The sequence below is a fragment of the Panthera tigris genome, chromosome E2 (genome assembly GCF_018350195.1).
Source record: "Panthera tigris isolate Pti1 chromosome E2, P.tigris_Pti1_mat1.1, whole genome shotgun sequence".
Taxonomy (NCBI): Eukaryota; Metazoa; Chordata; class Mammalia; order Carnivora; family Felidae; genus Panthera; species Panthera tigris.
In genome coordinates this window covers 11195102-11222528 of record NC_056674.1, presented here as the reverse complement: position 1 = coordinate 11222528, position 27427 = coordinate 11195102, and the positions used below count along the sequence as shown (strand labels likewise).

At 55.4% G+C, this 27427-nt stretch overlaps 1 protein-coding gene and 1 long non-coding RNA gene across 5 annotated transcripts; one reads left to right on the top strand and one right to left on the bottom strand.

The window, feature by feature from the left end:
• Window positions 1–1252: 1252 nt before the first annotated feature.
• On the bottom strand, window positions 1253–26958 carry EML2 (EMAP like 2). Of its 4 annotated transcripts, XM_042968741.1 has the most exons (22): window positions 26659–26958; window positions 23844–24062; window positions 23629–23752; window positions 23332–23436; window positions 20840–20868; window positions 20294–20423; window positions 16904–17053; window positions 16285–16354; window positions 16075–16185; window positions 14805–14900; window positions 13786–13920; window positions 12726–12825; window positions 9641–9795; window positions 9362–9487; window positions 7637–7768; window positions 4708–4775; window positions 4324–4412; window positions 3987–4084; window positions 3475–3562; window positions 2774–2869; window positions 2003–2133; window positions 1253–1671 (listed from the first exon to the last, which is right to left on the bottom strand). In XM_042968741.1, the coding sequence occupies exons 1-22, from the start codon at window positions 26828–26830 to the stop codon at window positions 1546–1548; spliced, it is 2550 nt and encodes an 849-aa protein (XP_042824675.1). In that variant the 5' UTR covers window positions 26831–26958; the 3' UTR covers window positions 1253–1545. The 4 variants fall into 4 exon arrangements, with proteins under 4 accessions (XP_042824675.1, XP_042824676.1, XP_042824678.1 ...); XM_042968742.1 differs by lacking the exons at window positions 23332–23436; window positions 23629–23752; window positions 23844–24062; window positions 26659–26958 and adding an exon at window positions 21378–21446; XM_042968744.1 differs by lacking the exons at window positions 23332–23436; window positions 23629–23752; window positions 23844–24062; window positions 26659–26958 and adding an exon at window positions 21295–21317.
• On the top strand, window positions 16008–19888 carry LOC122234051. Its single transcript, XR_006211766.1, has 3 exons — window positions 16008–16133; window positions 16545–16740; window positions 19120–19888. It is a non-coding gene; the product is annotated as an uncharacterized LOC122234051 (long non-coding RNA).
• Window positions 26959–27427: the final 469 nt, after the last annotated feature.

Here is a 27427-nt window from a genome sequence, read left to right as displayed (position 1 = left end):
TGTGGGGGGTGATGTTGGTGAGGGGGCCCAGGGGGACTTCTGGGGTGCTGGAGAGGTTCTGTTTATCCATCCGGGACCTGGCTGCATGGATAGGAACAGCCCGTGAATTCATTGTTGACTATACATTGTTGATGAGTGTACTTCTCAGTATGTATGTTCAATATCGATGAAAAGTCACAAATTTGCTCAAGGTTACAGACACTAAGATGAGAAGTCCCCAGGGGCGTCTGGGTGGCTCCGTCGGTTGAGCGTCTGACGTCGGCTCAGGTCATGATCGCACGGTCCGTGAGTTCGAGCCCCGCGTCGGGCTCTGTGCTGACAGCTCCGAGCCTGGACCCTGCTTCACCTCTCTCCGCCCCACCCCTGCTTGTGCTGTCTCTCTCTGTCTTCCAAAAACGAACAAACATTAAAAAAAAAAAAAAAAAAAGATGAGAAGTCCCCAAAGAGAACCCTGACGACGATATCTGAGTCCACTGAATCCAGCTGGGCCCCTCCCGGCCCACCTAGTTTTCATGACCTGGCAACTTCTTTTTATCATTTATGCTGGAGAGAGCTGGGTTGCTGGGTCTGGCAACCCGGAGCCCTCATACCCCACCTCCCAGACATTTACACTGTCATCTGCCCACTTGCCTAAAAGGTTTCCTTGCCCTGCTTCAACCTGTGGTTCAGGTGGAGGTTTCCACTTCTCCCACTATCCCACCTCCCTGGCCACAGGGATTGGTTTGGTCCCAGGCTGATCTTCACCCAAGTGCAGCCAATCAGAGCAGACCAGCCAGCAGGCCAAGTTGATTGATCTGCAGATGAGCCAATCACAACTTTTCCCTGGGATTTTTTTTTTTTTTTTTTCTGGATTGGAGGCCCAAGGCTGTAGACAATGAGCTTTGAAGCTGCTGGGTGCCTTGTGTTCGTGGGGTAGAGGATGCAGGTTCCAGAGAAAAATGCTGACTTGCAAAAGGTCGGGGAAGGTATGGCAGGAGTATCCTGATTGCCCTCAAATCTTTGGTTCAATGGCCCTGGAGCCCGGAGGCACATCTGCCCTTCCCTATTTGGCAATGTGGGCCAACTGAGCTCTCTTTTGGTCCAGGTTAGAGCCAGCTTGGTTTCTGTCAACCTCAAAGACCCATAAAGACCTAGGTAATGGTCCCCCATCACACTGTGATGGACACACACACGCCCTGCCCCATATACATGCTTCAAGACACTGAATCTGGGGACACACACACACACACACACACAGACCCTCGCACTCCACTTCAGTGCATGTGTCTTTATTTCTGGATGATATAAAAGAATAAACTTAAAAAAACACTCCAAACCAAACACCTTAATGGCTCCCCCAAAGCAATGTGACCCCTCTCCCCCCCCCCCCCCGATAAATAGAGACTTCTGTCAGTCTACCCTCCCACCCCCATAACCCCCTCTGCTATAGACATACTCTGGTTATATATTACTCTACTCGGCAATAGACATCTCCCGAAAATAGAATTCCTGCCCCGTCACCTGACCCTATCCTGGCCCCATGGGCCCAGGACTCTCGTCCCCAGTTCAGACCACCCGCCACTGCAGCACACTGGTGTCCTTGCCCCCTGTGGTCAGGGCCACGCTGTCATCGCACAAGAAGGCCACATTTGTCACGTGGCTGCTGTGTCCTCCATATTTGTGGCTGAGGGCCTGTTGACAGGGAAAGAAAGAAGTGAAAGAAGGCGATCTGTCTCGTTCCTGGCTGCATCCCCTGTGCCAGGCACATAGTAGGTGCTCAAGGAATATTGCTTGCACTAGTAAGGATCAAACAACCAAAGCTCCCGGAATCGCAGACACTCAGAGCAGAGCGTCGGCACTCTGGACTCTGAAATTTACCGACTTTTAGGTTAAGAATGACCCTTGGGCTCAAGCCACTGCCCTCCTCGTACAGATGGGAAAGCTGAGGCCTGGAGAGTGCCGCCTCAGTCTTGCCCGCAGTGTTGCTCATCCCCACCCTGCCAGCCCCCCCCGGGGGACTCACTCGGGGCTGACAGCAGGGGTAACTAAACAGGTGCACTTTGCCAAAGTCATCGGCTGAAGCCAGCAACTTCCCGTCATGGGAGCGGGCCACGGCGTTGATGTCGGTACCGTCGGCTCCCTCAGACCAGATCCCTGTGGGCAAGATGAGGGGTGGGTGGTGGTGAGAGGTCAGCCTGGGCCAGGGAACCCTGAGGTGAGCAGGCCCCAGCCCCAGGCTCCCCGCCTTTCTCCCAGCCAGCCTGGCTTGTCTGCAGCCAGGGAGGAGAACTGGAATCATCTTTTGTAAATGTGTATCTGACCCTGGCCCCCCACCACTCCAAACCCTTCTGTGGCTCCCTGGTGGCCTTGGAGAAAGCCTGGGCTTCCTAGCACGACCTCTGAACTCTGCCTGACCTGGTCTGCCACGCTGCTCCAGCCTTGTCCTCCCTAACGCTCCCCTTGAACTCCACAGCGATTTAGCCATGCTGCCTTCTTGGATTTCTCCAAATGCCAAGTTCTATGCCACCTCCAGCCTTTGTGTACAGGGTACGGTTTCCTATTCTAGGGACTGCTTTCCTTCTTCACTGCTTCCTCATCCTCCAGGTCCAGCTTCGATATCCCCTCCTCCAGGAAGCCCTCCTTGACTCCCTCCCAGGCTGGGACCAGATGCCAGCCCAGTCTACGCCGGTCTCCCGCCCTGGGGATAACCAACAAGAGACTATGAAGACCACCAGCGAAGGATGTTGCTTGGAACCCCTGTTCTCAGTGGGACCTCCCCCATCCCAGAACTTACCAAACACCCCAAATCCCAGGACGCAAGTAGCAGTGGCCCATTCCACATTTCTCACAGCATCGACACTAGTGATCTGCTTACAGGTAGCCGGGTCCCCTGGGGCAGAAAACAGGGGGAGGGGTTCAGAGCAGAAAGAACTGGGTCGCCTGGGTGGCTCAGTCGGTTGAGCGTCTGACTCTTGATTTCAGCTCAGGTCATGATCTCTCGGTTTGTGAGTTCAAGCCACCCGTCAGGCTCTGGGCTGACAGTGGGAGCCTGCTTGGGATTCTCTCTCTCTCTCCCCGCGCCCCTACTTCCAATAAACTTAAAAAAAAAAAAAAAGAAAAGAAAGAAAGAAACAATTACTGACTTAACCCATCCATTTTATAGTCAACGGGCACTGAGGTCTGAGACGGGAGGCTAAGGTCCTAGGGTTTTATTCCACCTCTCCAGACTTGGCTGAGGGGGCTAGATCCTGGGTGGTGACACCCCAAGCCTGAGCAGGGGCATCTGCTTAGAGACCTGTACCTCACCCATCCGACCAGGAAGGGGAGGAAATGGGAAGCCAGGAGGCCAATCAGAACAGCCCCTGAACACAGGAGCCAGAGGACGGAGACTTGAAAGCCCCTCCTCCCTTCCTAGAAGTCAGGGAAGTCTATGTAAATCGCACACGTAAATAGGGAGGCTGGAGGAGGGCCGCCTTCGGCTTTCAGAGAACTCACAGTACAGGATCTCGTAGTCCCCGGAGTTGGTGACGAAGCAGCTGCTGTCCTGGGCCCAATCCAGGTGGGTGATAAAACTGGAATGGCCCTGCGGAGGGGGAGGGAAGGGGTGGAGTTAGAGCTCAAGCGGGTAGGATTCGACCAGGAAAAGCGGAAGGCAAAATACACAGGTAGGGGGAGAACACAAGGGGGCTAAAGGAAGGATACACAGCCTTTGGAGCGTGGGGGCGGGGCCAGACTACCATGGGCGGGGCCAGACTGCGATGGGCGGGGCTAGACAGAAAGGGCTTAGAACACAGGGGGAGTTTAGAACGTGGGCAGAGCTAGACACAGAGGGGCTTATAACACGGGGGTAGGGGGTGGGGTAATGTGTGGGCGGGGCTAAGACTCCTGGTTGTGATCAGGGCAGTCAGTAGAGTGTTGAAGCTGTGCTCCCTTGAAGTAGAAAATTGGTTAATTCTGCGGCCCCTGGTAGGGGTGGCGGCGCGGGCTGGGGGCCACTGCCCACTCACCGAGCACTTGCCCAGGCGGCTGACCTTGCGGCCGCCCTGGTCCACCGTGTACACGTACACCAAGTTGTCGTGGGAGCCCACGGTCAGGTACGCCCCGTCTGGGGGAGGGGGAGGGGGGGGGCTATGAGGAGGCACCCAGGCTCTACCCCCTTCTCTCTCCGATTCAGCCCCCGCCCCCGCTATGCCAGACTCCTCAGCTGTCCCAAGCTCCATCCCCACTACAGTCCTAGACCGGCCCCTAGGCCTTGCCACACAGGTTCCACTCCTTCCCCCTGCTAGTAATTGAGCCTCAGTTCCCAGGCCTGGCTGCTCCAAGATCCAGCACCGGGCCGCTTACCTGGAGAGAAGCTGACCACTGAGATCTGCTCATTGCCATCTGTGTGGATAGCCACCAGGTCGTGCGTCTCCGTGTCCAGCAGCAGCCATCTTTAGGGAGAAGGCACGATTGGGGAGGGGGTGTGAGCTGATCCGGTGCAGCAGGGGGTTGAAGGAGGCGGGGGATCGGGGTCGGGACTCTGAGGGGCCTGAGCTTGGGACCCCAGAAAAGATTTGGGAGAGAGGCTGACTCCAGACGAATACTGAGAAACAGTCTGGTGAGCAGGCTGTTAATTGCAGACTCTGTGGGCTCTGGGGACACAGGGGAAGGGAGGTTTTGTCAAGGGACAGTTCTGGGAGGGGAGGGAGCAGAGAAACCCTCTGCAAATGCCCAGCTCAGCTTTACCTGCCAGTCACTGTGCCCACGGCCAGGACAGAGCCACTGGGGTGGAAACCAGCAGAGCGGGCAGGGTCCTGAGGGGAGAGAGAGGAGGCAGGGCTGAGAACTGGGGTCTCCGGCCTATCTGGCTATTCCCCTACCGCAGCCACAGACACCCCAAAACCATCCTCCATTTTTTGTTTTTAAACTGTGTTCTTCTGGGTTTTGTTTTTTTTTTAATATTAAAATTTTTCTTTTAAAACACATTTATTCATTTTTGAAAGACAGAATGTGAGTGGTGGAGAGGCAGATGCAGAATCTGAAGCAGGGTCCAGGCTCAGAGCTGTCAGCGCAGAGCCCGACGCGGGGCTCGAACTCACGGACCGTGAGATCGTGACCTGAGCTGAGGTCAGACACTTAACCAACTGAGCCACCCAGGCGCCCCTTTTTAAAATATTTTTAAGTGTTTTTTTGTTTGTTTTTGTTTTTGAGAGACAGAGAGAGCGAGCAGGGGAGGAACACAGAGAGAGAGAGAGAACCCTAAGCAGGTTCTGCAGGGTCAGCGCAGAGCCCGGTGTGGGGCTCGAACTCACGAAACTGTGAGATTGTGACCTGAGCCGAAATCAAGAGTCGGTTGCTTAACCAACTGAGCCACTCAGACGCCCCCCAAACCATCCTCCTTTCCTGTGTCAGCTCAAACACAAAACAGTCCTGCTCTCACTGTGGACTCTAGATCCATTTATACTCCCGGTCTAAATTCTCACAGCTTTATTCATCTGTGACTTAGGTAATTTTCTAGAAGTGAGATTTTTGGGGACAAAGGATAGCCATATTTTGAAGGCTTTGGAATGATAATGCCAATTTGCTTTCCATAAGATTCTATCAACTCATCACCAGGCACGTCCAAGTGTCCGTTTCCCCACATCTTTATTAAACACCTGGCAAGGGGTATCACCACTTCTCGATCGTTGGGGACGTTTGGTTGGTGCGCAGGCAATAGAGCGTCTTGGAATCAGACTCGGGTTCAAACCGGCTCTGACACTTCCTAGTTATGTGACACCAAATAACCTTCCCTGTCTGAGCCTCGGCTGCCTCATCTGGCCAGTGGAGAACATCAACGTGTGCTCCCCGGGATTCTTCTAAAAACAAGACGTAAAGTCCTTAGAACAGCAAGCTGGTTAGTAAAATGGCTTACAGGCAGCACTCGACAACAGTTGGTTTGGATTAAAATCGCACCGTGATGATTTTTACCTTATCAAGCCTGTTTCCAAGTGGGGATCTGTCATCCCCACTGCCTTGTGGAGGTTGCGAGAAGGTGAAAGGACGAAGGGGGTAAAACGCTACGCCAGTTTCTCTGGGCGCCGTCAACAGACTGCCGGAATCAGAAAAATCTACGGGAGCGCGTTAGAAACTGCAGATTTCCGGTCCCAAACGCAGACCTCCTGAATCAGATTCTCTGTGGGTGGGGTTAAGAGTTCTGTGTCTCCTAGTCGGTTTGACGTCATAATGAGGATTATTATACGTGGCCCTAACAATTTCCAGAACATACCATCCCTGACTCAAAGTTCAAAGGCCATCAAGTGTCCCAGAATCAGAGGTAACCCTAGATTCCTTGAGCGAAGTCTCAAAGCGTGGTGTGGGGGATACGATGGAGTGACATTCTAGTGTCCCATACTGCACAGGTAGGGGAGCTTAAAAACTACACTGCCCAGGGGCGCCTGAGTGGCTCAGTCGGTTGGGCGGCCGACTTGGGCTCCAGTCATGATCTCGCGGTCGGTGACTTCGAGCCCCGCGTCGGGCTCTGTGCTGACAGCTCAGAGCCTGGAGCCTGTTTCGGATTCTGTGTCTCCCTCTCTCTGACCCTCCCCCGTTCATGCTCTGTCTCTCTCTCTCTCTCTCAAAAATAAATAAACGTTAAAAAATATATATATATTAAAAAAACTACACTGCCCAGAATCCCTTGCAGCTAGGGTCCCACTGGGATTTGGGTCTAACAATCCGTTGTGCTGACAGAAAGCAGAGGGCCTGCTCTTCTATTTCCGCTCATCATGGGGGCCGGGCAAGCAATGGCATTGGCTATGATCGTGAGCCGTCGCTGGCCTTAAGAGGAAAGGGCACACGGGCGCCTGGGTGGCTCAGTCGGTTGAGCATCTGAGTGTTGATTTCAGCTCAGGTCACGATCTCACAGTTTGTGGGTTCGAGGGATTCTTTTTCTCTCCCTCTCCCTCTGCCCCTCCCTCCCCCCCCCCCCCCCCCGCCCGTCTCAAAAGAAATAAACTTTAAAAAAAAAAAAAAAGGCAAGTACATGGAGTATTGAGTATACAGTGCAAATGTAGCCAGCACTGGGTTGCCCTAGAGCAAGACCGTCTAACAGAAGCTTCTGCGATGCTGGAGACATTCATTATCTGTACTTCCCAACATGGTGGCCACTAGATACATGTTTGAAACGTAGCCAGTGCAACCGGGGAATTGAATTTTTTTTTTTTAAGTTCGTTTATTTAGTTTGAGAGAGAGAGAGAGAGGATGAGCAGGGGAGGGGCAGAGAGAGAGGGAGAGAGAGAATCCTGAGCAGGCTCTATGCGGAGCCCGACTCAGGGCTCAAACCCTCGAACCCCATGAGATCGACACCAAGAGTCGGATGCTCAAACGACTAAGCCACCCAGGCGCCCCTGAATGCTTCATTCTATTTACATTTTAAAGTTAACTGAAGTGTGACGACCCACCCGTATTGACCAATGCGGCTCTAGAGACAGCCCTTGAGGCGACCACAGCTTCCTGCAGCTGTGACAATGGCATTGTCCTGACCCCACCCAAACCACGCTCCCCTGGAGGCAGGGGCAGCGGCTCCCCTGGCAGATTGGTTTGGTGCCCTGAGCCCTGACATACGGAGACAGGCGCTTCTGTGAGAACAGGGTGCCGAGTCCCCGTCCCCCCCCCCCCCCCCCAGTCCCCTTACCTCGATGATCCTACTCCACAGGGGCCGGCGGGACTCTGCACTCCACAGATGCACCAGCTTATCCTGCCCGCACGTCACAAACTGTGCCCGGCTGGGGTGCGTGGCCAGACCCCACAGTTCTTCCACGTGACCCTGGCGGGAAGGGGAGACGGCAGCATGGAGCCCGCCAATCCGGGCCCTTCCCCCACCGAGCCTGGTCCCAGAAAGAAGTGCCAGGCCGGTCCCGGCGACACACTGGGGCCACAGGTGACCCGGGGAAGGCCCTTTCTCCAGTACGTCTGAAGGAGGCCGTGACTTGAGCGGACCCTCGCCCCGGTGTGTGGCTCGGGGTGAATGCTCCCCTTCTCTCCAGGCCTCTGCTGTCCAGTTTGCACAACGCAGGGCAAGAGACATGCTGGGTGGGAGCTGGAGCCTTGACCGGCTTGAATCGGGTGGTGTCCAGAAGGCTGTGGGATCCCATGGAGGGCACTCAGCCTGGTGAATCTGACCTCAGCTCTCTCTTACGGACTGGACAGGTGCCCTCTCCCCGGATCCTCAGTTTAATCTTCTGTAAAATGGGGACATCGTTGCGCTCACTTGAATCATGGATGGAAGGTGTTGAGGCTAGTACAAAGCGCTCGCAAAATGCAAGTGGCTGTTATTATTATCATTATTAATAACGTGTGCTAATAATACGCTATTAAATAACAACGAACACTGATAATATAATTGTTGACGTTAGTATAACGATGCATGGTAATAAAGCTCTAATATATATTGACCTATTCATAATATAATCAACGATGTGCAATGTTGATGCTATTTTGGGGGGGGTCTCTAAGTTCCCTTCTGGGGAATCCCTCTGATCCTGGTTTTCCTTCATGTTCCAGGGAGACCAGAGCCAGAGGGAGATCTAAATGCAGCAGCATGGACCTCAGCTAGCCTGGAAAAGGGGAAATGCCCAGAAGGAACGGAGGTATCCAGAGCCACTAGATCCAGGGGTAACTTTGGCCAAGACTTCTGTGACAGGCACCATCTAAATGCCGTCTATGAACCGACTCATGGGATCCTTACAAACCCCCACGAAGATGGGTTCTGCTGCTGCACCGTTTCATAGAGGCACAGAGACTGTCATTCACTTGCCTCACATCACACAGCTAACCAGTGACAGGGCTGCGATCTTGATCCCAGGCAGTCCCGCTCCAGAATTCCTGTTCCTGACCATCCTACTATACAGCCCCTCGGCGGGGCGGTGGGGGGTGGGGGGGGGGTGGGGGTGGCGCTGGAGTGTTAACTGGGTGTAGATAGGGTTTTGGCACGCCAGGACGAAGGGGCGAACATGTGAGCTGCCAGACGAAAAACAGGCCAACCCCAAAGGGCCTTCCCAGATCTCAGGAGGTGTGTGGCCCAAGGTGCATGTGGCCCAGGTGACAACCTGCCAGGACACTTACCAACAGAAATGGACACCACCCCTGATCAGAAGGACAGGGGGTGGCCCGGCTGCGGCGGGGTCCTGGGGACCCTCTGCTGTGCCAGCGGGTAACTCGTTGGCTGCTGGACCAGGGGGGTTCTGGGGCAGGGGTCCTGGGACAGGGGTGGGTTTACGGGGTGGGAGCAGGTAAAAGGGAAGGTGAGTGGAGTTTGTCGGGCCAAGGGATGGGGTGGGGAGGTGAGGAGAAATGGAAGGAAGTGGGAAGAGAAGAGGAGAGAAATGGGGAGGAGGGCAGGTGCAGGAGAATCGCTCACCTGGACGAGCAATGAGAAGCCTGTGTGGACAGAGCCCTGCAGGATACAGTTGCGGGTGGTCCCCACGTACAGCGTGTCTCCCCGACCCTCAGCCACAGTGCGCACCGGACCAAAGTCCTCTGGTACCTGAGGGTGAGGTTGGGGGCATATGAGTGTAGGGCACAGGCAGAGAAGGGGTGAGGGAAAACAAGCTGGGGAGAGGAGGGTCCATTAGGAGTCGGGGTGGGGGCGGTGGGAGGAGGTCCCCTCGCCTTCACACGAAGCTGTCCCCCTCCTCACCTCTACCTCCTGCAGCTTGCTGTAGTCAGAACCCCAAAGGACCACCCGTCGATCACGGCCCCCTCCGGACACCAGCGTCCCGTCCCGCAGGGCGCAGAGCCCAAACACACCGCCATCGTGGGCACCCAGCACCGCCTGTGTGATGCGGTTCCCACCTGTGGGGGCAAAGAGGGGTGGCCAGGGAGCAGGGATCAGCATGGGGGAGCTGTCCCTGTACTGACCCCTGAAACGCCTCCAACTGTCAATCCTACATTCAACCACTCACTTACCTTTCTATCCACCCTTCCACCCACCTGCCCACTGGCCATCTATTCAAATATCTTATCATCCATCCATTAAACCATCTGAACTAACATCTACCCAGTCACTTTTGATCCATCCACCCACTCACCCATTCATTCATCCACTCATCTACCTACTGGTCTGTTCGTCCATCTATCTACCTATCTACTCACCCACCCACTCACCCCCTCATCCATCCATCCACCCATCCAGTCCAGTCCATCCATCCACCCACTTACCCACCCATCCAATCGATCCATCCATCCATCATCTGTCCATCCATCCCCCTATCTGATCATGTACCCACCCATCAATCTACCCAACCATCCATTGATCCATCCATCCTTCCATCCATTCATCCATCTATCCATCCATCCATCCACCCACCCATCCATCCACCCACCCATCCATGTACCCACTCACCCATCCATTATCCATCCATCCATCCCTCCATCCCTCCCTCCATCCATCCATCCATCCATCCATCCACCTATCTGATCATGTACCCACCCATCAATCTACCCAACCATCCATTGATCCATCCATCCATCCATCCACCCATCCTTCCATCCAAACATCCATTCATCTATTTATCCATCTATCCATCCATCTATCTATCCATCCATCCACCCACCCACTTACCTACCCACCCAATCGATCCATCCATCCATCATCCATCCATCCATCCACTTGCCCACCCACCCATCCAATCCATCCATCCATCCATCCATCCACCCACTTACCCACCCATCTAATCAATCCATCTATCCATCATCCATCCATCTATCCACTTGCCCACCCACCCATCCAATCCACCCATCCATCCATCCACCTATCTATGTACTGATCCACCCACCCATTCATCCACCTCTCATCCATCTGTTCACCTCTTTCATTCAACTACTCATTCACCAGTCAATTCATCCTTCTACCCAAACATCCACCCATTTTCCAATCCATCTACCCACTCACCCTGTCAATCTAATCATCCATTCATTCATCCGTTAACCCATCCAATCAACAACTGTGTAACCAGCATTTATTCTGGGCCCAGCTTCATACCGGATGATACTGGGAACACAGTGGTGACCAAGACAACCTCAGATCTTGCCGTCACAGGGTTCACAGTCTATTTTCAGAAACAGACCTATTACCAGTCAATGACAACCCAAGGTGGTTGGGGCTAGGATAGGGAAAGCCAGGAGCCTGTGGGATCCCATAGAAGATACCCAGCCTGGTAGGTCAGGGAGGGTTTCCTGGAGGAGGAGACAGCTGAACAAGGATCTGAAGGATGAATAGAAGTCAGCTAGGCCAACAGAGGGTGGGAAAGGGCTGCATGCAGAGGGAACAATGTGTGTAAAGGGAAGAGAGCAAGAGCATGCGCTATTTAGAGAACTATAGAAAATCTGGTTTGACTTCATGTAACATGCAAGGGGCAAGGGAAGGCAGGGCCAGACCACACAAGGTCTTAGAGGCCTCAGTGAGGAACCTGGGCCTTGTCCTGAGGGAACCAGGGAACAATGGTAGAGCTTGGCAAGGGGAGAAAAGGGTCAGATTTACACTGGGTTCTGGAATTTGAGGAGGCAAGATAAATAAAGGCCAAGGACCAGGAAGGAGGCTGGGGCAGGGACTCAAAGGAACAGTCCTCAACTCAGATGTGGTGCCACACGTCCACTTATCATTCTGTCCACTTGTCTTTCCAACCACCCCACCACAGCCCTACGGGATGGACCCAGTGATGGGTCTGGGGATATAGAAACGAATCAGACCCAGTCTCTGCCCTCAGAGAGCTCACAATCTGCTGGAAAAGACTGTCAGTTATTCAGAGCTTATTCTCAGCTGTGTAATTTCAAGGGAAGCTCTGAGCCAGCCAGGTGCCCCATGAGCCTGGGGCTTCTCATCTATGAAATGGGAATAATATTCAGTGCACCCTTGATTTAGGAGCATAATGTACGTGAAAGCAAACGTACCCAGGCCAAAACAACTCACTGATTTGTGCATGCCATCCATCTGCTGGGACAACCCATTCTTTGCTTGATTCATCATCCACCCAAAGGCTAGAGCAAGCTTGTATTCACCCCATTAGCGTTTGCTGGGACAATACATTAATCCATTGGTTGGGACAACCATTTATTCATTTCTTCATCCATCCATTTGGCTAGAACAATCAACTCTTCTACTCATTCAGCAATCAGTCTACTTCCTGGAACGATCCATTCTTCGTAATATATTAATCCATTGGCTGCGGTAACCATTCATTCGTTCATTCACTCATTCATTCAGTCATTGCTTTATGGATCCACTTGCTGGGAAAAGACCTCTTCGTTTATTTTTTTTAAGACCTCTTCATTTATTAACCCCAGCATCCATCATGGGGACAACCATTCATTCATTCAGTTGTTCACTCACCCAATCATTCACCATTAAGGAGGCCAGTACATTCACTCATTCTTCCACTCACTAAGCAGGACAGCCCCTTCATTCATTCACTGCCTTATTCATTGATTGCTCTGGGACAAACCACCTCTCCATCCACCCACCCATCCACCCACAAGTGGGTTAACCATTCAATTCGCTTATAATTCAAACTTGATCCCCACCACAGGATTTGCAGAGGACAAGGGTGGGGAATAAGTCAAGATTTCATGGAGATGGGGAGCCTTGAGGGGGATATAGGAATTAGACAAGTAAGGATTTAGCCTGTTGTATCATACATTCCATACAAGCTCGGTCAGAGCAAGGCTTGGCCAAAGGGGGTTCGGGAGGGCTGGCTTGGGTACCAAACAGGTGGAGTGAAACTGACCTTTGCCCCAGACATAGAGGTTCCCCCCCGAGTCCCCGGTGACCACATCGCCACCCTCCAAAAAGGTCACACACAGCACGTACTTCGGTTTCTCGTGTTTCTAAGGTGGGGGAGAAAGGGAAGGTGTCAGAAGGTTGCTGAAGCAGAGAGCCTCCCAGAGCCCACCCACCATCCAGGACCGTGGTCAGGGGATCCCCGCCATGATGTCGGGTATGAGGCCCATTGTGGGGCACCCCCGTCTCCAACCCGCCTCCGTGCACTGCTCATGTAGCCTAGAGCTTCTGACCACATTGTCTCCCTTGCTTACCCCTGGAAGCACTTCCTGCCTCCTCTCTTGACTTTTCTTCCCTGTCCTTTCTCTGCCCCTGGGTCCCCCCTCTCTCTGTCCCTGGCTCTCCCCTGTCTCTGTCCCTGGATTCCCCCTCTCTCCATCCCCGGGTCTCCCCTGTCTCTGTCCCCGGGTCCCCCCTCTCTGTCCCTGGGTCTCCCTCTTTCTGTCGCCACTCTCCCCGCTCTCCCCCTGCATCGTCTCTCCTCCCCTTTCCTTGCCCATCCTCTATCTCTATGTCGCTCTCTCTGCCTCTCCCCACCCTCCCCTCAGTATCTGTCTCATCTTCACCTACGCCTGGTGTCCTCCGGGCCTCCCTTTTTGGGGCGGAAGCTCCAGTTCTCACCCATGGAAGGCGAGCCCTGACAGAGGGGCCCCTGCACCTTCTCTCCCAGGCCCTCTGCTTCCCGCTCAGTGTCTGTCTGCCTCGGTGCGCGTCTCTTTCAGCCAGTTGGCCTCTGACCCCCGTGTTTTTCCACATTCTGGCCAAGCAGAGCACTGCCTATTGAGTATTTACTATCTGCTAGGAGCTACTACGGTCTTCATCCCGCTGAATCCTCACAACTTTAGACAGTTAAGGAGGATGATCCTCATGGTATGGGATAAGGAAACTGAGGCCCCAGCAGAAATTCGGCATCCTCATAATCTGGGACCCTCTGTTTTGTTGTCTTCCCGGGTGTCCCTGTCTGTCTCCTTCAGGGCCAGCCTGTCCCCACACCCCAGGGCACTCACCTCAAAGAGGCCCTGCCGTTTGCTCAGGCTGCCCCCCTCCAGACTCCAGAAGTAGATGTGGGATTTTCCGCAGGTGATGAGCACGGTGGGGTCTGTGGGGTGGAAGGTGGCCACCAGCACGGCCTCGTTGGAGCACTTTGGAGAGTGGGGGAGATTCAGAATGACGACCTCAAAGCCACTAGGGCCACCCCATGTAGGACCGCCCTATACAGCTGCATGAGTTGTGCACTGCACAACCTACTCGCCTGTGTCTTTACTATACAGGCAAGCTAAAATACTGAAGGCAGGGCCGGCCAGCAAAGCATTACTGCCACCTTTATCAACATGACAGCAGATCTTGGAGAGCCTCAACTCTGCATCAAGTGCTGTGCTGAGTACTTTATCCATTAACTGCTGTACTCCTCAAAGCACTCCGTGAGGTACGGCTCATTAGCGCTCCCCATTACAGGTGAAGTGAGGCACAAAAAGGGGAAGTCACTTGCCTTAGGCCACACAGCCAGGTAAGAGTCAAGTCCAGAATTAATTCACATAGGTCTGACTCCAGAGCCCAGCCTCTCAACTACTAAGTCTCTGTCCACAAACTGTGGGCCCCAATCCGGAACCTAGGTCTCCAAAATAGGCACATGACCTTGGGCAACAGGCTCTCCCCTCTATCATGCCTCAGATTATTCCCTAGAAGTCGAGCCACCACCCAGAGATGCAAGTCAATGTCCTGGATGTCGCAAGGCTACAGTCAGTAGCTGCCTTGCACCGACCTTTTTGTTGTGCCTGGTCTAGCCACCCCACATCCCAACATCAAAGCCAAGGCCCTACTAGGAAGATGCTACCATTATCCCCACTTTACGGACGAGCAACCGAGGCTCAGAGAGGGCAAGCCGCTTGCCTGAAGTCACACAGCCACCAAATGGCAAAGCTTGGCCTTGAATGTGAGTCTGTCTGATTCCAGACTCCTAACCACAGAGATCCAGCCAGTCCCACAGAGGCACCCCAAAGAGGCGGGGTGAGAACGGTCACCCCACCTTGCCATCCACCACCTTGGCCTCCTTGGCCCAGTCCCACACGGAGAGCATGTGATCGTTCGATTCGTCCACTGCACAGAGCAGGTTGCCTCCATTCTAGAAGGAGGAGAGAGGAGGGGGAGTGGAGAAGGGGGGTCAGGATCCACCCCTTCAACACTCTGCCCACACAGGAACTTCCCACTCAGGTCTGTTTTAAGATTTTCAAAGCTCCTGGCCCACATTAGATGAAACACATGCAAATACACTCCCCGTCCGGCAGCCATGTACACATCTTAAAGGGCTTCTAGAACTTTCCTTTTGAAATGACTCCTCCCTAAGAAATTCATCTCATTTACCCTCAGTTACTGTTTCTCTGCAGGAGTCCTGAAACCATCTAATCTGCATTTGTATATGAAAATGACTTTATGCACACAAAATGAAATGACTTTTATGCACACAAAATGAAACCACCGAATTACTAAAATGTTGGGTGTTCACACCTTTGGTGAAACAGGTTAATTTTGATTTTGCAGGGTTCCCTCCTCCCCGTACACACACACACACACACACACACACACAGTCACCAAAGTAGCTTTTCTCCACCACTCCCCACAATGCCCTCAAAGATCTCCTTAGGCCTCAGAACACCTGTAAGGCTCTAGTCCCGTGCTTCTTGGTTTTTATTCCTCAATCCATTGCTGATCAATACTTTGGTAAAATACATTTTGATAAAAATGTGAAATATGATAAAAAAAAAAAAAAGCCCACCCATCACAGACTAGGATGTTGTAGGAAATATGAAATTGCTCTGCAAATTCCTGAAGGCTTACTCTACATTTCTGGGCTTATCTCGCCCAGAACTGCCATCACCCATCCTGCCGACACCCATCTAGGCTGGACCAGGGAACCACAAGGCCTTACAAGGACCTTTCGCAAAGGAAAGTGGGTGCCAATAATAATGCAACCAGCATGACCAGTCACCGAGGAGTTTGTCTGGGAGCAATCAGGACACGTGGGTCCCCTTCATAAGGGCTAAGGGAGCAGCCCTGTAAGGTCACCAAGGGTTGGCCTGCAGGGCAGGCAATTCTGCAGGGGGCGTGGCCTATGCCTGTGACGTCACACTTAAGGCATGCCCCCTCCCCCATCCCAAAGTGGCGCGCGCGCGCGCGCGCGTGTGTGTGTGTGTGTGTGTGTGCGCGCGCGCGCGCGCGCGCGCGCACTCCTGACTTTGGAGGAGGGACTCCTGACTTTGGAGGAGGGGACAGGCGAAGGGTCCCCGCACAGGACTTACAGACTTGGAAAAGCCCACACAGCACACAGCTCTGTCAAACACCCCCAGGCCCAGCACATGTAAGGTGGAGAGGGAGACTGAGTCCCAAATGCGCACGTGGGGGGGTAGTGGCTGCAAGGAAGAAAGAGGCCTGTTACCTGGGGGGCCTGGCTGTCTGCCCCCACCATCACCCCACCCCAGTCTCCGGTCCCTCCTCCTCCAATCTGTTACCTTCCCCTCCTTAGAGGTGCCTGCCACCTGTCCAGTGGCAATGGTGACCATATCAGGGTGGACAGCCAGGCTGAGAAAGAAGACAGATGGACAGGGCTCAGTGGGAGGGATGGGGCTCAAAGGGGGGCCCAGGACTCCTCCTCCCTTAACAGGCTGAAGTCACAATGCCTGGCTATTCATCCCACAGGTTGGTTGAGTGAGTTATTTAGCCAATAAACATCGATTTAGTCCTTCTGTAACAATAAGGGGCTACTCTCCAGGTACCCAGCCTCGGAAGCAAGACTCCGTCCTGGGGTCTCTTAACTCAAATGCCCATACGGCTCAGGACTGTACCCAAGTGGTGGCCAGGGGGGCACAGCCATCAAAAGGGGCTGTCGCTGCCTGGCTCCCACCCTGTTAGGATCATCGGGGGGCGCCAGCTAGGAGTTTCAGAAAAGAAGTGAAAAATCCAGGCATGTAAGTGAATTCACCGACCTTTAAAATACTGATGATCAGTCCACATTTTTTTCCTGAATTCAGCCGGTAGGCCAAGCAAAGGCCTGGCCACAGCCACCTCCCCCCCCCCCCACCCCGGCCTCCCCCCACTCCGCCTCCAAGAGTAGCCCCTCCCAGGCCTCACCATTTGATGTCATCATTGTGGCCCAGGTAGTGGCGCTGCCTATGCTCCTCCACACTGTACAGCACGGCCACGGAGGCCACAAAGTACACTATCTCCCCCGTGGGCAGCAGGTAAAGGTTGGCCCGGCAGTCTCGGCCTCGGTAGCCATAGCTGGAGATGCCCGGGGGCCGGTTAAGGAGCCTGTTTTGCATCGTACGTGCCAACTCAACACCTGCAGTGAGGTTTTCCTGATTCCACTCAGACCCCGTCGGGGGGGAGGGAGGGGAGAGGGGCGGTTGATGGTACCCCCCCCCCCATAATATATCCAACAAAATATTAACCCCCGTGGGGCACCCAGGTGGCTCAGTCGGTTATGCATCCGACTTTGGCTCAGGTCATGATCTCCCGGTCTGTGAGTTCGAGCCCTGCATCGGGCTCAGAGCCTGGAGCCTGCTTTGGATTCTGTGTCCCCCACCTCTCTCTGCCCCTCCCCCACTGGTGCTCCGTCTCACTCTCTCAAAAACGAATGTTAAAAAAAAAGTTTTTTAAATATTAACCCCAAGAACCTGTGACTATAACCTTCCTTGGAAAAGGAAGTCTTTGCAGCTGTAATTAAGGATCGCAACATGAGATTATGCTGGATTATCTGGGTGGGGCCCAAACCCAATGTCGAGTACCCTTATAAGAGACAGAGAGGAAAAGACACCGAACGTCACCAGGGGTGTAGGTAGGACCCACATGAAAATCAGAGGTTGATTGGAGTGATGCGGTGTGGCTATAAGCCAAAGAACCCCAAGGACAGCCAGCAGCCATCCAATGCTAGGAGACATAGATCAAATTCTCTGCCAGTGCCTCTGGAGGGAGGGCGGTGGGCCTGCTGGAACCTTGACTTTGGGCTGGGAGAGAAAATCGTTCTGTTTTAAGCCACAGAGTTTGTGGCGATTTGTTACAGCAGTCACAGAACGCTAATACAACCCCCCCTTCCCTCCAGAAGGGTCCTGTTAACACTAAGTTAGCTCATATCTGCTCAGAACCTCCCCATGAGTTTCGTCTCAGAGCAAAAGTCAAAATCCTTATGAAAGCCCGGGCACGAGGTCTAGCCTGACCTGGGCCGGATTCCTCAGTCCTCAGTCAGGCTCCACTCCCACTGGCCTCTTGCTCTCTGTCCTCACCTCAGGGCCTTTGCACCTGCTGTTCCCTCCACCTGAGTACTCCTCCCCCTCAACTCTCCATGGCTCCCTTGCCTCCTTCAGGTCCCTGCTCAACTGTCAGCATCTCAGAGAGGCCTTCCCTGCCCATTCTATTTAAAACTGCAAACTCATGCACTCTCACTGCCACCCCCCCCCCCCCACCTCCCGCTCATATTTCTGTCATACACTCATCAGAATCCCACACGGTTTAACTTGGTATGACACGGCTTAACTGTCTCCCCAACTAGAGTATCTGCTCCGGGAGGGCAGGGATCTTTGTCCATTTTGTTCACTGCTCTATCCCTGGAGTCCAGGGCCTGGGACTGAACAGACATAGGAATTCAGTATCTGATGAAGGAATGGCTGACCCTCCCCTGTTCAGAACTTTCTGTGGCTCCTCCCACTGGCCTGCCTGGCCCCTTCCTGGCCCCAGTAGGGCTTCTGCCCTCCTGTGCTCTCTGATCTTGGAGTTCCTCAAAATGCCAAGATCTTTAGTCCAGGCCTTGGCACTAGCCTTTCCCTCTGCCTAGTACATTCTACCTGGTCACCTCCTCAGAGCTGCCCTCATGCTCACCTCCTCCACCGGCCTCATGTCACTTAATAATTACCTGGTTAATTTGTTAACTGTCGCTATTTCCCAATGAGGCTGTGTGCTCCCAGGTGGCCAAGACTGGGCTGTTTCGTTCACTCCTATAACTCCTCCTCTGGGAAGCCCTCCGTGACCCCCAGGGCTGGGGCAGTTGCCCTTCTGGGTTCCCCCATCCCAGCCCTGCTCACTGTGGGTTATCACTATCAAAGAGTCTGTCCCCACACTCGACTAGGGGCCCTAGGAAGGCAGGCTGTCATGATGACCCCTGGGTGCCCAGCTCGTGGCCCCAGATGTTCAGAAAATATCTGAATGAATGCTGCCATATGGGTCTCGACCCCACAGAAATGGTCCCGCCCTGCAGTCATTTTGGAGATGGGGCATCCGAGGCCCACACTGAGTTTTGCAGTCTCAGCTGACCCCGCCTGGCACAACAGCTTAGGGTGCTTTGATTCTCATAGATGTTTCCGGCTCTCTCGAAAAGACTCTGGGCTCCAACATCCCTGCCTCCACTAGAGCGGAAATCAAGGCCGAAAGAAGAGGAAGGGGCCTGGGTCCCTAGGCTGCTGATCTGGAAAAAGCGTGGGCCACGGAGGCAAGAGTTCTCGCCCCAGAACTGGTCTGACTCCCGAGGACAAGGCTCAGTCCTTTCCTTTGGACTCAGCTTTGTCATCCAGACAGTGAAGGCAGTAATTCCCGAGCTGCAGGCGTCAGAGGGCTCTAGGAGGCCACGGGTTGTACAAATACACTCTCAATGCTACAAAAGAGAAGGATTGTTATCACTCGCCGTATTTACACATAAAACAATTTAGAATGGCGCCTGGCATCTAAGTCCTCAATAATGAGCAGTTATTCTTTGATCAGTTCCTGTTTGTGGGGCACACGTCATGAGCTCAGCACCTTTATACCTCCTTTCCCGGCTCTATGAATCTGAAATCCTGAAACCCATTCTTCAGAGGACGCGGCTGAGGCACAGAGAGGCGAGGTGATTTGTCCAGGATCACACAGCCCAGCTGGGCTGGGGTTTCAATCCAGGTCTGCCAGGCTCCAAAGACGGGGCCCTTAACCATTTCCAACTCCTTCTGTTTCTCAGATACACCTAGGTCACTCCGGCCACAGAGCCCTCAAACCTGCCATGCCCTCCGTCTGGAACATTCTCCTTCTAGCTCTTCCTATGCTGGCTGTTCAACTCACAGCTCAAATGCCCCCTCCTCAGAGAAACACAGTGACTCTTCCCACATGACTTTAGGTTCCTGTGTTCCCAGCATTTATTACTTGGCTGGGATCACCGTGTTTATTTAATCACTGGCTTCTGTTATCGTCTCTCTCTTCTCCTTTAGAAGGTGAGCCCCAAGTGACCAGGGCGGGACTGTAGAGGAGAATCTGACATATGGAAGGCCCTCAGCAAACATCTGCTACTTTAGTGCATCGTAAAAAGGTCATTTCAACTAACCTGCTTTCCTCGGCACCGCCCTGACCCCAGGGTCATCCTGACCCCTGAGGCCGCAGGGGTCTGCAAGTGTGATCCACTGCAAAGACCCTCTCTCCCGCAGAAGTCCCCTACCAGAAGGGTGTTTGTCTCTTCCAGACTGGGGGATGAGGGGCAGGGAGGAAGGGATTACAGCAAAAGGATACACCCAGTCCAGCTTAAGCCGGCTGGAAGGCAGCTCAGAGCGCGTGTCGAGGCTGTAGGTGGGCGCCAGCTCGGTGGGAATCAGCATTGGCACAGGGCGCCCTCTCAGGAACATTTTCACGGAGCCCTCCTCTGCCAGGACACCCCCAGAGGTCAGGCGCCGCCACCAGCCCGCACCCCAATTCCCTCTCCCCTTCAGGCTTCACTCAACAACAACAACAAAAATGCATGGAGGGGCACCAGGGTGGCTCAGTCCGTTAAGCGTCGGACTTCAGCTCAGGTCATGATCTCCTGGTTCACGAGTTCGAACCCAGAGGCAGGCGCTGTGCTGACAGCTCAGAGCCTGTTGCCTGCTTCAGATTCTATGTCTCCTTCTCTCTCTGCCTATCCCCTGTTTGTGCTCTCTCTCTCTCTCTCAAAAATAAAGATATAAAAAAAATTTTTTTAACGCATGGGGAAACTGAGGCCAGAGAGGCAAAGGCTCAAACAGCCATGTCTCCTGACCTCCAGCAATCCCCAACCAAGCTCCTCCCCCGCTCCCCACTCACCCATGCTGAAGATAACTTCTTTGGTTTTGCTGTCAGGAAAGGGGAAGAAAAAGCGCTCTAATTAGCAGACGGGTCTGAAAAGGGGAGAAACCACTCCCCTACCCCACCGCTGCCCGGAGGTCTCTGATGAATAATGGGGGCCGAGTAAGAAGCAGAGCGCTGCCTCTCTGCAGGCCGTGTGCTTTGCTCGGTTGATCTTGCAGAGCCTAAGACACAGGCCCAGAGAGGCAGTGATCGCCAAAGATCACACAGCACGAAGTGGCAGGGACGCGATCCTGGAAGACGGGAGTCACCAGGGACCCCTCCCTCCTAATCAGCACCGCTCTCCCGGAGCTCCCCACCCCCAGTCCCACGGTGCCCCAAACTTCAAGCAGCAAGGGAAGCCGAGAAGGTTTAAGGGAAGGGGCGTGTCTCCACCTTCCCTTCGCCGGCGGAAAGGGGTGATAGTCGCGGACCTGGGTCCCTGGCGAGGGTGGGGGGAGCCCCGGATCCAGGCCCCGGGAGTGCAGGGAGGAGGGGGGCTGCAAGAGGGTCTCACCCAGCTCCAAAGCTACTCATGGCGGCGGCTGGCGGAGCTTCGGGACCGGGGGTGGAGCCGGGACGGGCTCCGCCGCTTCCGGCCCTGGGAGGCGCCCGCGCCGCCGCGCCCTGCCCCGCCCTCCGCGGCCGACCCCGGGAGCCGGCCGGTCATTCTGGGTCTCAGATCCCGGGCTGTGGGGTCCTGATACCAGGCTCTTTTGGGGGGTGGGGGTGGGGGTGGGGGAGAGTGTTGTTTGAGAACAGGACTAGGGGGCGTGTCTGCCTGAGTTCAAACCCCAGCCCTGCCACTTGCTAAGCAGTGTGGACAAATTGCCCCACCTCTGCCTCGGTTTCCTCCTTTTAAAAATGGGGGTAAAAAGAGTACCCACCTCGCGGGGTGATTGCGAGGATTATATTGGTTAATTCATGTCAAGTGCCTGGAGTAGTGCCTAGTACATAGCGTCATGGACGTGTTTGCTATTATTTGAGTGGGGTTGAAATGTGTGGTTTTTGACCCAGTTCCTGCCTTAGTTTAGCCCCCAAGCCCACTGCATCTAGACTCCATCCTTAGGATTTTACTCTGCCCTGGGCTTCAGGGTGGTCCAGCCTCCAGAAAATTGACCACGCCCCACATTCTGACCACACCCACCTCCCCTTCCGATCCGTCCCCAGAGTTGACACCTCTCCTGATAATTGACTGCCCCTCCCCGGCCCTCTCCGCGCCTCGGGTCCCGCCAGGCATTCTGACTACTACCACTTTACAGAAATCCAGTCCCTGAGTTGAGTCTGTTCAAGGCCTCCAGGTTGGCCCCGCCTCCTGGTATTTGACCACGCCCCCTGTCGCCCCTCCCCTCTGGTCTTGTCGCAGGCTATGCTCCACCAACTAGCCTCTGACAAGCCACCAGCCGGTATCGAGCCCAGTGACCCCCACCCCAGGTTCTGATTCTGAGTTGAGTCTGTTCAAGGCCTCCAGGTTGGCCCCGCCTCCTGGTATTTGACCACGCCCCCTGCCGCCCCGCCCCGTCTCTGACAAACCACCAGCCGGGATCGAGCCCAGTGACCCCCACCCCAGGTTCTGATTCTGAGTTGAGTCTGTTCAAGGCCTCCAGGTTGGCCCCGCCTCCTGGTATTTGACCACGCCCCCTGTCGCCCCGCCCCGTCTCTGACAAACCACCAGCCGGGATCGAGCCCAGTGACCCCCACCCCAGGTTCTGATTCTGAGTTGAGTCTGTTCAAGGCCTCCAGGTTGGCCCCGCCTCCTGGTATTTGACCACGCCCCCTGCCGCCCCGCCCCGTCTCTGACAAACCACCAGCCGGGATCGAGCCCAGTGACCCCCACCCCAGGTTCTGATTCTGAGTTGAGTCTGTTCAAGGCCTCCAGGTTGGCCCCGCCTCCTGGTATTTGACCACGCCCCCTGTCGCCCCGCCCCGTCTCTGACAAACCACCAGCCGGGATCGAGCCCAGTGACCCCCACCCCAGGTTCTGATTCTACCCAGGCTAACACTCTGGTCATGCCCTCCAATTCCAATCATGCCCCCGCCCCCCAATTCCCCTATTCCCTGCAGAAATTCCCTTGAAGCTTCTGCCCCGGCCCCACCCCTGAGACCCAACAGGGACTCTTTTACTTAATGGCCACGCCCACAAGCCTGGCTCCTCCCTCAATTTCCACTCTGGCTCCACCCAAAAGACCCTAACCATTCGCTTCCCCGAAGTTCTAGTCCAGCCCCTTAAGGCTTGGCCACACCCCCCAAAGCCGGCAGAGCCCTCGCGGGCCTTCCTCTTCGCCCGCGCTCTCTTAAGACTGGTCCCTCCCAGCCTCGGCGCTGTCCCCGCATTCTGAACTAGATGGCCTCGCTCTACGGTACCACCTCGTGGCCTGGGGCATCACCCGAAGTTCCGCATCCCCCCTTCCAAACCAAACTGGTGTCCTGGCCTCACCCTCTGTGACAGGACCCCCACCCCAGACACCTACCCTTCCTTTTTGGCGCTGCAGTTGCTGCTAGAAGATGTGGTGCGGCTGCGGGGGTCCTCGCGGCGCACCGAAGCCAGGCGCTCTGGTGACAAGCAGCGGCGGGCGCTACGAAGAGAGAGCGCATTGTTAGGGCGGAGCCTGTGAGGTTAGCAGGCCAGCGTAAGAGGAGGGCGAGAACCTCCTGGCACTTGCCATTGCCGGAGTTCGGGCCCCCGAGCCCATCCCTCGCCGTATAAACAGCCTCTGTCTCCCACATGGTCTTGGAGGAGGCTAGCGATCCAGGCTTCCGTGCCTTACCTGCGCCCAGAGGTCGCCTCCTTCTTGGGGGAGGATGGAGAGGTGGCATAGCCGCCCACGCGCCTCGGGGGTCCCGCGCCATTGAGGGGGGTCCTGGTGGGAAGGCCTTTCAAGAGCTGACACACTGGAGGATGGGGTTCCGGGACAGAAGTAGTGAGTGCGAGGTCCGGGTCCCGACGTCTCCCCATCTCATCCCTCCAGTCTAGCAAAGATACCTGAGGCCGTGGTGCCTAAGCGTGGAGGCGCCCGGCCCTTGGGGGTGCCCCTCGCGCGCAGCGCAGCGCCCTGCTCTTCGCACGCCCTCAGGCGACGCAGCGCGTCAGCCAGCGCCGCCTTTAGGACCGCCAGCTCGTCTTCCTGCAGCTGCAGCCGCTGCTCCAGCGCCGACACGCGGTCGTCCACCTCCATGCCGCTCGTGCCCGACAGATTGTCATCTGGAAGGAAGGGTTAGCGCTGGCTGCGGAGACCACTCCGGAGCTCCAGGGCCGGAGGGGTCCGCCCCCCACCCCCACCCCCTCCCCCCTTCCCGAGTTAAGGCGAGGCCAGCCACTCCCCCTTCCTCTCCCTCGACCTGCGGCCGGGACGCTCAGAGATGGGCCAGGAAGAGGGTTACGAGGGGGAAGGAAATCCCCAACGCTCTCAGTCCTTTGCCCCCACACTCCTCTGCCCGCCCTGGAGATGTGACCTTAGGGAAGTCCCTTACTCTCTTATTTTCTAAGATGCTCCGAGTCAGGAGCCTCTCAGCTCTGGTTTTAAGAGTCTATGACTAAGATGCTAAATATCTATGAGTGATATCAGTATTTGTTTTAAACGACACCAACTAATTCCTGGTGACACCAACGTTCTAGAATTGATCCCCGATACTCTCTGACGAATATCAATATTTTATCCCTGGGACTAAAGTTCCCTTTCTGTTTCTTAAGACTTCCCCAGCTAAAAGGTGATGCCTGGTCCCTCCCCTTCCCCTTCTCTCCTCGCCGTGGGGTTCGACCCCAGAGAGTCAGTTGCAAGGACAGAGTTTCTGCGGCCCCTGGCGGTAGACTTGGGGGTTGCAGGCAGCGCATCTCAGACCCGGGAGACCCACTGGGAGATGCGGGCGGGGATCCGGCTGCCAAACTCTAGCCGGACCCTCTCTCCTGTTCCTCTTTTTTTTTTTTTTTTTTTTTTTTTTTTTTTTTTTTTTTATTTCGCTTCTGTACCCCACGCCCCAGAGTAGGCTCTCCCTCTCCTCTCCAGCCCATGGTACGGCCAAATAACTCCTCCATCACCCCCCAAACCCACACCTAGCCCATTTCCCCGAAGTGGGAAGAGCGGATGACTGAGGCATCCCTTTCCCCTCTCCCTCCCAGACCACTCATACCCAGACTCATTGCTGGCCACAACTGAGGAAGACCTGGCTCCCAGCCGGGTGGAAGTGAAGGTAGTATCATTAACAGGGACGGGGCGTGGAGGTCGCACCTGCCATCCCGAGTCGGAAGGCCGCCCCGCCCGCCCGCCCGCCGGGCTCCGCAGTGCAGCCGTCGGTCCCTCCCCTCCCTCCCCCCACCCTAGCGGCCCAATCGCCAGCCCGGCCTCGCCCGCCCTGCCCCCCACCCAGCGCCACTATGGTCCGGTGCCCGGACCTGCAGAGGAAGGTGGGGGCCTCCCGAAGTCGGAGGAAGGGAGCTGTCAGGACTGAGAACTCGTAAGAAGAGGGAATCTCGGGGTCCTGCTGGTATCCCGTTTTCCACCGGAGGAAACTAAGAACGGAGGTTGGGGAGGCGCGCGGAGACTCGCTAAAGGTCACACGGTCATTAAATGAGGGGCGGGAGGGCCCAATCACCTAGTTGTGCCAGGCCCCCTCCTACCCACCTTTACAGATTCGACCCACCCCCACCTCCCCCAAAGAGAGAGAGAGACAAATTATAACGTTAATAGTGAGCTTGCGTGTGACAGGCAAAACACTTAGCAAAACACTGGCTCATGGTAGATGCTCACTAAAGCCAGAATACAATGAACCATTATTATGGTACCTACTGTTCCAGGCAACTCCAGTAATGGTGGGATTCCACCCGTTTTAGGAGGAGGGGAGGAGAAAGGGGATTGAGGCCCAGAGAGATGAAGTTACTTGTTCACGACACACAGCCTTCTGGCAGCAGAACAGCCAGGCTGAGGCATCCTGCCTCTTAGAGGGGCAGAGGAGGACAAAACAAACATTCCGGTCCTCTGCCAACTCCAGTGTGACCGGGGGAGTGAGCCCACAAACTGGAAGATAGTCTCCTCTGGGGTGGGGGGGGGGGCTGAGAGAAATGGATAGCATTCACCTAGGTCCTTCAGCCCCCACCCAGAACGACCAGCTGCATCTTGAGGCCTCGCCCCGTCCCTCCACCCCAAACTCAAGTCCTCTACTCCTTCCTGAGCACTCCCCCAGCCCTTTTGCCCAGAGACCAGCTCTGGTTTCCCACTCGTCCGCTTCTCCCCTCCCCTCTGCTCTGCCTCCTGCTCCCCCTCATCTGGGCCTGACACAGTGGCCTTTCTGGAAGGAGGAAGGGGTGTCTAGGAAGGAGGGGTGAGTCCCAGTGAGTGGGAGTGGTGGGGGCTGAGGATTTGCAGGTAGAGTGGAGGCTGAATCCTGTGGTTATCCTGCCTGGTCCCACACGCTGCCCACAAGCCAACACCAAATCCCACCTCCCCCTAATCTGTCAGTCCCTCTGCCAGAGAGAAGGGGGAGGGTCCCAGAGGACTGAGAGGGGATAGGGTAGAGTTCCAGACCTTCAGGCCTACCCCCTTCGACCCCAGGCTCCTGAAGGTTCTGCCCCCTTCGCTCCATCCAGCCACCTCGGGAGAAGGGGAGGGTCGAAGCGGGTGGGGGACTGGGATCAGGGTTTTGGGGATCAGGAACCTTGCTCTGGGGTCAGGGTCCACCTGGGGGGAGAGAGGAAGATCTTCAGCAAGGGGCGAGGATGGGGACTTGGAAGGAGGAGGTTGGGGCAGGAGGAAATGGGTCCAGCCCTGGGCGGAGCCAGGGTCGGAACTGAGGAGGGGTCTCACCGTTGCAGTATTGAAGCAGCGAGGACGTGTCGTAGAGGCCGCAGAAGGCCGGGCCGCGCTCCGCCATCGCCCCGCCACAGCCACCGCCGGCCCCCCCGGCCCCAGCCTGGGCCCGGTCCCCCCCTCCAGGCCCTGCCTCCCGTTGCCATAGCAACGCCCTTCGTTCCAGCATCCCCGGCTCGGCCCGCCCGGCATCAGGCGGCCGGCGCCGGGCCTGGCACCGGGGTCATCCCCCAGGATGCCAAGAAAGGGGGGTCGGGACACCCCCTGTCAGGCCCCCCCCTTGGACACAATCCTTGGACTGGGATTGGTTGAGCCTATATCCCCCTAGGTACCGTCTGGTCCCGCCCACAGTCTGCGCGCATTCTCTCTAGACCCCCTCCTCGCCAGTTCAGGACCAATGAGAGGCTGTCGCGCAGGCCCCTCAGCCAATAGGGATGCAGAAGGATTGGAAGGGGCAGGGCTTTCGCTGCTTTACAGCCTAAAGCTCAGCCCCGGGCTGTGAGAGGAAGATAGGGTGGAGGAAGACACTCCCATAATCCCAAAACCTTCTCCCTAATCTTTCGCTGAATTTCCCAAAAGCCCCCTCGCAAGACCAGGGCCTGACCCTAGAGCCTCAAATATGCCCAGATATCCACCAGCTCCGCCCTCGAACTCTTATTCTTCGAGTCCTTGTTTATTAGATGTAGGCCCGCCCCCAAACTCTTAGCTCCACCCCCAGAATCCCGCGGGAGCTGAAGTTCTATTCCGGCCCCAAGAGCCTTTGGCA